Source organism: Gymnoscopelus braueri, assembly GCF_963280865.1.
Source record: "Gymnoscopelus braueri genome assembly, chromosome: 4".
In the NCBI taxonomy this organism is placed as follows: domain Eukaryota; kingdom Metazoa; phylum Chordata; class Actinopteri; order Myctophiformes; family Myctophidae; genus Gymnoscopelus; species Gymnoscopelus braueri.
In genome coordinates this window covers 41,473,647-41,486,601 of record NC_137605.1, presented here as the reverse complement: position 1 = coordinate 41,486,601, position 12,955 = coordinate 41,473,647, and the positions used below count along the sequence as shown (strand labels likewise).

The 12,955-nt window shown below is 43.1% G+C and overlaps 1 protein-coding gene across 2 annotated transcripts in view; it reads left to right on the top strand.

The window, feature by feature from the left end:
* ldlrad4b (low density lipoprotein receptor class A domain containing 4b) overlaps window positions 1–12,955 on the top strand; it is a 183,661-nt gene that overhangs the window by 83,831 nt on the left and 86,875 nt on the right. For both annotated transcript variants that reach the window (XM_080427226.1, XM_080427227.1), the window contains exon 3: window positions 1–497. This exon is cut by the window's left edge and continues 565 nt beyond it. In XM_080427226.1, the coding sequence (XP_080283352.1) occupies window positions 458–497 (40 nt within the window). In that variant the 5' untranslated portion in view covers window positions 1–457. The remainder of the gene's footprint in view (window positions 498–12,955) is intronic.

The following is a 12,955-nucleotide window of genomic DNA, read 5'->3' as shown; positions in this document are numbered from 1 at the left end:
TCAGATAGCAGACAGACAGTAACCCACACCCCCAAAAACCCCAACTTCCACTTAAACATCCCAGTGCTGTTCGCCGACATTCCTCCTTGGGAATTCCACAGCAGGAACGCTAAGCTAGATTCAGTCTTGAGCTTCGCAATCAACAAGTCAAGAGAGCGAGCAGACCAGACAGACATCCTGCTAAACCAGTCAGTTGCCGACCGAAGCAGCCCTCTAGCACGTAGCGTGGCCTACGTTCGACCAGCCGCTCAACAGGAAGTGAAGCGTTGAACCGGCGTATGACAGCAACCCTTCCGTTCCCACACATGGACTGTTGATGGTGAAGATGGCAGTGAGACTGGCGCGTGCTTGGCCTCCCTCCCCTCCCCTAGCAGGCGCGGCTCGGACCGGTTGAGTTTGGTCACTTGGCATCCATCGTGGCATCGGCAGCAGCAGGCAGCGTGCTCGAAGGAGCAGTATGCAGGAAACTGATTTACCAGCCACAAATGCTTTTAAAGGTAAACCCATCGTGAATGGCTGACGTTGTGTCGGTGTTTGTCCATGTCCATGTGTGTGTGTGTGTGTGTGTGTGTGTGTGTGTGTTAGGGGTTCAGTGAACAAATTGATTTTAATACAATTATTGATAAAAACATTAATAATAATAATATATATATTTACTGTATATTATACTGGTGAAAATAGGCCATCTAAAGCTCACAATGTTTTGCATTGGGACATGTAAGCTTGTAGAACGGCTATTTTGTACCGGAAACCGTTGTATGACAAAGAATAAAAGGTTTAAGACTTTCACTGTAAAAGACTTAAGACTGGTTAATAAGATTAATCGCTTTAGTCGATTCGATTTTTTTGCAATGATTTGTTGATAAACCTCATATGTCCAAAACTATTACTTTTCAAATTTGCTAAAGTAGCAGATCTACAAGCTCAAAACACGGCGCGAAGCGACGCGCTACGAGCTTGTAGATCTGCTACTTTTGATGCTTTTGTGTTACGCTGTAGTATGATCAAGTAGGGCGTTAATTTACGAATAAACACAAAAAGTTAGAATATGGAGATAAGAGGCTTCTGCCCGACAATAACGATATATATATATATATATATATATATATATATATATATTAAAAAAACATCCAAAAACACACTTCTCGTTTATTCAACTAATCAAAAATGCAATCGCTTGAGTGATCACTAAATCGATAGTTGCAACCCCAGTGTGTGTGTTTATGTCTGCAAGTGTGTTTGTTTTTGGGAGTGCAGTGAATTGTGAGTTTGTGTGTGTGTGGGTGTGATTTTCTGGGTTTATGTGTATGAGGGCATCAAGCTGTCACTCCCATACTATTTCTCCACAGTCTTTAAGGTGACACGTTCACAGCACTGAATAAATGTATTCCTCAGTGGAAATCACAGACAATATGTAGCCCAGAATACTAGGCTCTCTCTAGAATTGGCTTAACAGGTCTTCATTAAACATAAAAGCCCATAGTAATTACTTCTTGTTGTGCGTGGGGTTACTTGCAGTCGGTCAGATTCTGCCCATCTCTTTTTCTGTAGTATTTATTTGCGTGTTCTGTGTTCTGTACTCCAAACAGAAAAAGGTTGAAAGCCATGTTGAACTTTGGTTGAGCCTTGGGTTGTGTAGCTTCAGTGCTGGGGTCGGTTTGTTATTGGCAGCATCTGCTTTGTTTGCGTTCCTTTATGTGCTAAACGTGTGATTTTGAGACTGTTTTGTCATACATTGGGAGTAAATGGAGAGAGTGAAAATGTCTTTCTAGTTCTGGCTCTTTACCCATATGAAGATGATTGACAATATTTGGACTTATATCATACCCAGGTATCCAGGTTTACATCCCAGAGTTCTACCAAAGTGCAATGTCACTTTAAGAAACCATGATAAATGAATAGCATGGTTAGATCAATGTGCACCCAGATAACGCACACAGCCTATAGGTGTATTTTGTGTAAGGCATTTATACATTCTTCTTATTCTTGTTAGGACATGAATGTAATTGCTATATTTTAAGATGATAATTGGCTGAATTCGTTTTTTAAGCATTTAAAGTTCTGTCTTAATTCTGAATCCATAGTTTCTGGCTAGGCCTTTATCCTTCATAGACAGAGAGTCAAGGTGAGCTCTAACTTTCACTCTTTTTTCCTTGGCACAGACAATAATCTCAGTTCTGTCTTTGTTTAGTTGAAGGACATTTTGACACGTCCAGTCATTGATTTGTTCAGTGCACTGACACAGCGAATCTATGGGTCCATAATCACTCGGTGAGAGATGTAAATTTGAGTGTCATCCACATAATTATGATAAGCATTTTTAATAACTTGGCCTAAAGGCAGCATGGAAAGGTAGAATAGAAGTTGTCCAAATATTGAAAATAGCCGAAACTCTACATGTCATGGTGTAGCGCTCAGATGGGTAGTTGCCATTGGAGACAAAAAGATAAAGAATAAATTGAGGACCATGACATAAAATCCAACCCAGTTTGCTAACATCCAATAACACAAGGATTGAAGTATGCCGGAATCAGTGTTTAGACGAATGCCATTTAGAACCATAATACGGGCAGTCACAGTAGAGGGTAGCACGGGGTCCGCCCGGAACGAAGATCCGAGCCCTGAACCGAGAACGGAACCTGGTTGGGGCCAAAATATTGACTTGTCCCTCGGGCACGGGTCGGATCAGTTCCAATAGCCACACGGGTCTCGTGGGATCCATTTGAAATGGATGGATCCGTATGGACCTGTGAGGACCCGACGACCAGCTTTTTATTATTATTTTTATATTAATCTCTTTAACCTTCGGTTTTAAAATGAGACATATTGCTGTGATGTGGGCAAAATAATAATTTGATATTAAAAAGTTACTCAGATGTTGGAAGAGTGATGTTACTTGTTATGAAGGCTATGAATATGTCTGTAGTGGCTAATACTCACTGAAGCCCCTCCAAATGATCCACAATGCCACCTTTTCTTCAACCTCCCAAAATGTTCACATCTCTCTCCTTTCGCGTTCATTCCACTGGCTTACCGCACCCAGTACAATACACTGATGAATGCCTACAAAGAAAATCAAGGGCATGGATGGCACCCCCTTACCTTCAGGACGTGGTCCAATGCCACACCCCTTCCTGCTAACTTAGATCAGCTAACACAGGAAGTCAGTTTGACCCTTCCTGTCTGAACGTTCCACACGCCCTAGACTCTTTCTCTCAAGCTGTGAAATAAACTCCCTCTTGCACTCAGAATTTCTCTCTCCCCATTTTCCACCGCAATCTGAAAACTCACCTCTTCAGATTCCACCTCACCCCCTCCCTTCTTGTCACCTTTGATACTATCTTTTCATACTATACTATTATGCAGATTATGTTGTTTACTTGTTCACAGATGTTAAGAATGTTATTTCGATTGCTTGTAGACAGATTCTAGGTTTGATATCTACCTGGAATCATAGTTTATTTGAAACACTACATTGTTTTCTTTGCACTTTACTTATATGACTATTTAATCTATTTGTTCACTAGTGCTAATACTATTTACTCTGATTTCGCACTGGATGAGAGCGTCTGCTAAGTGCCTAAATTGTAAATTGTTATAATTACAGAAGCGTCTAGGTCAGACTTTTTTAATAGAAGGGTAAACTATTTGCAGTAAATCTGTCTCTAAGGAGCTGAACATTCTTTTTAGGAAGCTTGTGGGCAGAGCATCAAAGCAGCAGGTGTCACACAGTTTCCTCACAGTTTTTGTAGTTGTTGGCTTTAAATTGCTTAAAACTACTAAATCTACTCACAAGATAGTGTTTGAGATTTCATTAGCAGTATACCTATGCACACCTTCCTCTTTATTACCCTTCTTGCATGCATGCATGCCTGGCAGGGTATTGTAATCAGTCCTGTGTGTGTGTGTGTGTGTGTGTGTGTGTGTGTGTGTGTGTGTGTGTGTGCGTGCGTGTGCGTGTGCGTGTGCGTGTGCGTGTGCGTGCGTGCGTGCGTGCGTGTGTGCGTGCGTGCGTGCGTGCGTGCGTGCGTGTGTGTGTGAGAGAGAGAGACTGTGAGTGCGTGCGTGCCTAAGTGCGTGTCTGTCTGGGTGTCTGGCTGTGAATAACATTATATAACAACACAGATGGGTGAATTTTCATTACATTTGGTGAAGTGATAATTTACCTTTTGGTCAAACGGTCAATGGTCAAGATCGCAATCAAGGTCAAAATGAACATAATCCTTATCAGGTGAAAAGAAGCGGCTGGCAACTTGTCTACATACGTAGTAGTAGCAACAGTGTAGTATAGTTCAAGGAGAATTGACATAATGAATAAAACAAATTATCATAATGATTAACAGATGTCTCACTATTCGAAACTTAAACATAATGCAGTCATGTGGATCTCGGGATCCACATGGGAACGGCATGATGACTCCCACATGGATCTGGGACGTGATGTGACCAGCCTGTGACGTCGGTCATCTATGACTACACACACACACACACACACACACACACACACACACACACACACACACACACACACACACACACACACACACACAGACCTTCTTCTAGACGGCTAGACTCCTCCAGAGCCACACCATAAAACATGTTCACTGTTTCGCCTTCCCTTGCATCACTGTTGCTACTCCTGATGTGGCTGCTTACAGGGAAAAGGCTACTCACGTTGTCTTTCCATCTCGTGACTTAAAGTCTGTCAGAAAAACTCACTGAGAGACTGTAAACAAGCAGGTGACACTTTGAGTAGTAGCATCTAAATCTCTGTGCCTTACAGACGCTTTCCGTTTCTCTCTGATTGCTGAGATTTCACAGTGCTGCTGTGTTGTTTTCTATCTATCAGCTGTGTTCATCTGTGCACTGGCAGAAATGTGCCTCCCACCGCTTAACGGTGATTTGAGGGTGACCACGATTTTCAGCAGAAACCGCCTTCTCTTCCTTCTCAACAAAATCACAGCCGTGACATCTTTCTTTATTCCAGGCTTCTTATTTTTTTTTAAGACAAGTGGGCAGTCTACTCTTCTTCACATTTTCATTTTTCTGTATCGAGACAGACATCAAAACAGCTGAGGGGGAGACAGTGTCGGGGAGGCACAGGAACACAGCTCTGACGTGTGCATGTGGTCCAAACCACACAATCTGCAGGCAAAACAGCGTCTGTTGTAACAAAGACGGTAAAATCACAACAGATTAACCACCGCAGAGTAAGTGAAGGCCATGAGTCACACGTTGTCTCTCCTGTTCGGTTTGCTCACGGGAGAACTGATTGACTGACTGATACTGTAGATCAAGGGTTCCCCCCCACAAAAAAAACATATTTGAACTGGGGACCCCCATCCTGACATCACTTGGAATTGTAGGCATTACATTTAGTTTGACTCGGTTCCACAGATAAATTTGTGAAAATAGCCGAACTACATGCTCACAACGCCTCGCACTGTGAGGCGTTGTGAGCTTGTAGATCGGCTGTTTTCAGAATGTTTGACAATTTGGCAATCTGGTATTAAAAAGGTCTTAAAAGTCATTGAATTGCAACTTTAGAAACGTGCAGATGCCCTGTATACACTTATACTGTATGTTGGTTGGTTTGTTTAATTGTTTAGTGAGAAAACAATGTTACACATTAAGCTAATCATCTGGGGTCCCCCCAAAATCATGTGGGGACCACCCTGGGGGTCCGGACCCAAAGTTTGGGAACCATTGCTGTACATGTACTGTATCAGAGAATCAGAGAGAGATGAACTGACAGACTGATTTCCATATTTGACTGACTGGATGAAAGATCAGCATATGAAGTGGTTGACTGAATGCTGTCATCAGTAAATAGATTTACAAGTCTAGTAGAGTGATACAGTACAGCGGTCAGCGGGTACATTGTATGATTAACGTAGGCATTGATTGATGCCATACCAGGTCACACTTGTACACAACAACACAATCAGTACAGTAGACATGATGTGTGTGTGTGTGTGTGTGTGTGTGTGTGTGTGTGTGTGTGTGTGTGTGTGTGTGTGTGTGTGTGTGTGTGTGTGTGTGTGTGTGTGTGTGTGTGTGTGTGCGTGTGTGTGCGTGTGCAACTTACTAACATTGCGAGGCTGGCTACAGTAACTACTGTACATTACAAGTTGTTAAAACAATCCTCATCCCAACATACCGTAGTGTTCTTAAAGCACACACATGGCACAATTCGTAACCTCAGTTGTAAGTATGTGTGTGTATGTGTGTGTGTGTGTGTGTGTGTGTGTGTGTGTGTGTGTGTGTGTGTGTGTGTGTGTGTGTGTATCAGGGATCAGCGGTGGTCAGTGTGTGTTCTTGCCCAGGGGGATGGGTGTATGTGTGTGGGGGGGGTTGAAGTCATTCAACGATAGTAAACAAACCCACCAACGCACAGGCTGACACCAGCGGTCGATAGCTGCAAGGTTAACATGAGGTTCTGTTTACTGCAGGGTTCATGTCAGGTAGAATGCACAAATACACAGGCCATCCACCCTAGCGTTCCACCTGTGCACACGCACATACACATACACACACCTACACACAGTTATTATGACTGTGTAATGCATTGCATTTTAAGGGAAGTGCGGTTCTCAGAGCAAGTTGGTTGTGTGTGTGTGTGTGTGTGTGTGTGTGTGTGTGTGTGTGTGTGTGTGTGTGTGTGTGTGTGTGTGTGTGTGTGTGTGTGTGTGTGTGTGTGTGTGTGTGTGTGTGTGTGTGTGTGTGTGTGTGTGTGTGTGTGTGTGGTTCAACAACACTGCAACGTGGATCTACTTTCCCACTCTTTTGCCTGTTCCCACACTGTAATCTTGAGTGTTATTTGAACTCTCAAAGTTAAATGAACATTCAGGATGAGAGAGAGACAGGAAAGAGACAATACAACAAAACAACACCCATTCCCGTCCTCCTTTATATCTTTGTGTCCTCTCCTCCTCTTTTTCGTCCTCCTCTCTCACCGCTGCCGTTCCTTCCTGTCTCCTTTTGTCTATGTCTCACTGCTCATCGTCCGTGACTTAACTTCCCATTCTCGTCGTCCCCCACCCCCCCCCCCCCCCACCCCACCCTCTCCGTGTGGCTTCCCACCACAATCAATCCGTATTGAGTTGTGCTAATGTGTGATGGAGCCCCGCTGAAGTTCATCCATAACGTGACTGACAGCCTGGGGTCATTAGAGGAGGACCTCCTGCACCCTCTCCACCCTCCCCTTCAGCCCGGGGCTGAGGGATGAGGAGCGCTGGGCCCTCGGACTAGGATATGTCTGGATGGATGTGTGCCCGTCTGCAGCCTCTCCGTCTGTCTGTGGAGCCTCAATCCATCTCCCTGTCTATCTGTCTGTTTCTCAGTCAGGGTGCAATTATTTGCCCTGTCGGTCACTTTAACTTTCTCGATGTCCCGCCTGTCCGTGACTGGTCTGTCACCACTTTGTTTCTCTCTCTCTCTCTCTTCTCTCTCTCTCTCTCTCTCTCTCTCTCTCTCTCTCTCTCTCTCTCTCTCTCTCTCTCTCTCTCTCTCTCTCTCTCTCTCTCTCTCTCTCTCTCTCTCTCTCTCTCTCTGTGTGTGTGTGTGTAAACCGTATTCTATGGAATGCCCTGCAGGTCAAATACATGAGACAGTAGTAATCATGATAGTACAGGACATGTCACAACACAACCAGATACAAAACGTCAACATTACATAGGGGATCAAATTGTGGTCTTTGATAGCAGGATATCCTACAGTACTACTGACGTACAGTACAGTATGGGTTGCATGTTACTGCAGCACAGCAGATAATGAAACCAGTCCTTTATGAAGCCTGTGAGGCCGAACATTCTGAATTAACTTGATGTAGGGGATACTGTACAAACCATCATATTGTACAAACAGTCATAATTATGCTCTGTTAATTGACTGGCAAGAAATGTGCAGAAGGCTCTTAGGCCTGATTCTGTACCAATAAATGTCCCCACCGCACAGCCAACATTTTCCAAAACTTTTTGACAATTTTCACCTATAATGATCATGCCCAAAATAGGGACGCCTAGTGGTTAGGCAGATTTCAGAATTCTTTGGCACACTATTGGAAGAGTAGTTTTTACTGGAAGATTCTGACTGGCAGAGTAATTACCTTGACAGTGAGACAACCTTATACGATATGCACACCAATCTGACCCAGAAATTGTCCGGTGGCGTTGTAAGATATGGATCTGTTGTGGCTGGTTGATTTATAAGCATGATGGATCTCTTTTGTGTGTGCGTGTGGGTTTGTGTATGTATGTGTGTGTGTGTGTGTGTGTGTGTGTGTGCGTACGTACATGCATGCATGTATGTATGTATGCATGTTGGTGTTCATAGTAGCAACTTATTGCCTGTAAGACTCTTGCAATAAAGAGCAGAATAGAATAGAAAATAGGGGCATTGACCAGGATTGGTGTGTGCATGTGTGTGTATTCATATTTAATTGTACCATATAATTATGAGCCATGACAAGATAATTGTGTGTGTGTGTGTGTGTGTGTGTGTGTGTGTGTGTGTGTGTGTGTGTGTGTGTGTGTGTGTGTGTGTGTGTGTGTGTGTGTGTGTGTGTGTGTGTGTGTGCACGCACATACATGTGAATGTGCCCTCACATGTGCATTCATATTTATCACATACTGTATATAATGACATGATTTGAGGCATGTAAATGATGTGTACTGTACTGTATGTACATACATATTTGCTCTCCATAATTACAAGCTTTGTGGCACGATAATTGTATTTGCACGCTTCATGTATGTGCTTGTGTGCACAAACGCATGCTTTTATACTAGTAGTACTGTACAGTATGTGCACTGTACAAATGGACGTATAAGGGTCACGGTTATCTGTGGGAAATAAGAAACCATCTGCCACACAGGCATGATTTGTTTGTTCGTTTAGATCTCTATTAGCTACTGTATTGTAACAGTAATTACTCTTCCTGGGGCCTCATTAAAATTTGTGACAATACTATCATAACAAAAAATAATACATCGATACGTGTGTGTGTGTGTGTGTGTGTGTGTGTGTGTGTGTGTGTGTGTGCGTGTGCGTGTGCGTGTGCGTGCGCGTGTGTGTGTGTGCGTGTGTGTGTGTTCGCGTGCGCGCGTTCGTGCGTGCGTGCGTGCGTGCATGCGTGCATGTCTCTATCTGTCTGTCTGTCTGTCTTGAAAAACTGGTGCTGAATTATGACACAGGCTCTGAAGTACAGCCCATAGGCCAGATGTACAGCTTGTGGACGATTGGCTAGTCCTTATCTATAGGTATGTTACTGTATGGCCTTGAGGAACAGTGGGTGTGAGGTAATGCATTCACAAACATTGACTGAATGGTGTGTCTTCCTTGGCCTACTGGCAGCATGCCTAAAAATGTGGTGCTGATTGATCCAGCAGTTTGCAAGATTAGCCCTGAACACTCATACACAGACAGACAGACAGACAGACAGACAGACAGACAGACAGACAGACAGACAGACAGGGGTGAAAACATCATCTCCGTCCCCAGCTTTTGGCCTGGAGGAGATAATAATAACACAAGAACCAACATCAACTTAAAACCTGTCTAATACATACAGTATGAGAGCTCTGTAAACTAATTTAATCTCTAGAATAGAGAATAGATTCAACGACTAAATCACAAATAAAAATGGGACAGTAGGATGAGTTAAACTAAAACTAAACACAAACTCTGTGTGTGTGTGTGTGTGTGTGTGTGTGTGTGTGTGTGTGTGTGTGTGTGTGTGTGTGTGTGTGTGTGTGTGTGTGTGCGCGTGTGCGTGTGCGCATGGGCGTGCGTGCGCGCGCGTGTGTGTATCTAGCTTCTCTGTCAGGTTGCTGACTGATTTATTTACTCCTGTACTGTATGCATGTGGTTTTGTGTGTGTGTGTGCGCGTGTGCGTGTGCGCATGGGCGTGCGTGTGCGCGCGCGTGTGTATCTAGCTTCTCTGTCAGGTTGCTGACTGATTTATTTACTCCTGTACTGTATGCATGTGGTTTTGTGTGTGTGCGTGTGCGTGTGCGTGCGTGCGTGCGTGCGTGCGTGCGTGCGTGCGTGCGTGCGTGCGTGCGTGCGTGCGTGCGTGCGTGCGTGCGTGCGTGCGTGCGTGCTTGCGTGCGTGCGTGCGTGCGTGTGTGTGTGTGTGTGTGTGTGTGTGTCTGTGTGTGATGGTATCACTCCCTCTCTGTAGTAGTCCAGAATCAGATCCATGTACAGAAGAATATTTGTGGTTACATGGATGTCATTGTTTTGCCTGCCTTACATGTCCGGTTCAAACTCAAATCCCACAGGGAACCAGCCTTCCATTCAGCTGCACTGAGACTCTGTATAATACTGTGGCTTCAGGCTGCTTGTGACTGTTGTTGCATAAAACCCTTGTAACGCTCAATGTACTATGATTTTTCTCATTCTTTTTTAGCTCCCCACCCCCTCTACCCACTTGAGTTACAATTTGTACTGTCATATATACATTAGCCAGGGAGGTTTCATGACCCACGGCCAAGTGAAACCCATTTAACATCATTGTTATTGTAGTTAGTTGTAGTATTGAAGTTACTATTTCAAGTGAAGTAGTTGTCAGTATGAAGGACATTATTGTATTTTGTTGTGCCTCCAATAAGGTTTTCTGTTTCAAATCAGTGTTAAAATGTGTTCCACATGAAGTAGATGTTAGTCCAGGCTCACTGAATAACCAGCATTCACTGTCTGGTTGAAGCAAATTAGAGACATGTTTTGAACCCATTTGGGGCATCGACTCACTTATCAGTGATTGTTGGTGTAATGGGATGTGACTTCTCTATCAACACACAAGTAAACCTCTTTAAGTAACAACAGACCTCTGGCACACATATTTTTTTATCTCATTGAATGTGATTGCAGGTAGACATGCTTAAACCACATTACAGTAGTGAGGATGACTGATCTTGAGAGGCACTAGATTAAGGACAACATACTGATGGTATGATAAATGTGGGAACATTTTGGTTAAAATGAATTTGTAATCTTTGAAGTGCCACTAATTCATTTATATATACTGTAATAAGCCTACTTAATGATTTCTTGACAAACATTTATTTATAAAAAAAAAAAAAAAATGAAACAAATGCATGTAAAAACAATATTATTACTCATTTAAGTAATATTCTAACATATGACTTGAATTCAGTCATGTCATATGTCATACAGTATGTTGACATACGATTAAAACACGGAGTAGAACGTTATCTTCTGAGGGTGCCAAAATCACCAACAATATTGATTGGCTTACAATTAAAAGTCTAATTTATGTAATACACACAGTTTAATTAAGAAACAATAACAGGGAAAGAAATATGATGTCTTTTTAGTAGGGACGTTTAACCCTATCTGTATTTGAGTTTTTGTGTGCTTTAATAAGTAAAATACATACAACTATTCACAAGCAAATATGCATGCCAGCTATTGTACTTATTACCGTAGATAGAATGGAGGTTAGACTGAGCTGTTGTCCTTCAGACTACAGTAGTATGCACCCCCAAACCCATACACATGCACGCGCAGTCACGCACACGTGTGCACACACACACACACGCACGTGCGTGCACACACACACACACACACACACACACACACACACACACACACACACACACACACACACACACACACACACACACACACACACACACACACACACTAACCAGCCTGAATATATAAAAGAACATACAAATAATAGTTCAGAAAAGAATGACGGTGCTGTATTAAAAAAAAAGTATAGATTGATATTTTTGGGCGGTGAAATATGTGAGGTTTGGATATTTGCACACCAAATCCTGCGCTGTGATTGGCCACAAATGTACCCCCCTAACCCTGCACCGTGATTGGCCAATCACAGTCTATTCAGGACTGTGATTGGCTAGGGAAACATGACACATGTGCATAGCCCTATAAATAGGACCATAACTTAAAAAAAAACATAAATGTGTTTTTTTTAAGTTATGGTTTCTTCCATCACTTCTTCCATCACTTCTTCCATCACTGTGATGACCACTGTGACCACACCGCCCACTTCACACTGGGTGTGATTTTTCTCTTAGAATCCATGATTGTATTCATCTAGAAAGAAATAACAAACATTTCCTAGAGAAGCCTCTGTTGAACCATGAGGACACTCCCTTTTCATTCTTGCCATCCTTGGTTTGTTGAGCTGAACCCCCACAAAGTCAGACTCATGGATCAGTCACTCTCTCAGTCACCACGACTACTTATTTCAGTCACACCAAAAATAGCCTATCTACATCTGCAAGCTCACAACGCATCGAGCAGCGATGCTTTTTGAGCTTGGAGATCGGCTATTTTCGGTTGCAAGTTATTTTAAGATAAAAGAGTATTTGAAGTGGAGAAACTAGCAATAGAATACATGTTCGGAAGCATCTATCTTCCAGAAAACCCTAATGATATTGGATATTTCATAAAAGCAAATGTTAAACCCTCAATCTGTGATTTCATCAACTGGTTTGCTGTTTGTAGAACAGCAAGAACATAGAATGATTTTGGCCGGGTTTCCCAAAGAGATGCTGCGTAGGGACTGCGTGCGGTCCTTACGAAGGGTCTTACGTGCGTCCACACAGGCTGCGCATTTCACACTATTTCACGTGAGATTCTATTTTGCTATAATCCATGAGACTGCCTACACTACAGTATCTGCTCTGATGCAGTTATCCATGTGATGGCAGGGGTTGCTGAATTTTACCACTTTCAACCTGGCATACCTATTTTGGGCATGTCATTACAGGCAAACATTAATGGAAACATTCAAAAATCATGAACTTAGTAGATCTACAAGCTCACAAGAGCTTGTGAGCTTGTTACTTGTAGCTCGTACCATCATGCGACAAAGTATGAAATAGAGCCTAAGTGGTTTAGACGTGGTTTTGATGGCAGGCGGCAGGCGACAGGTGACACCTGTTTGCATGCACACGT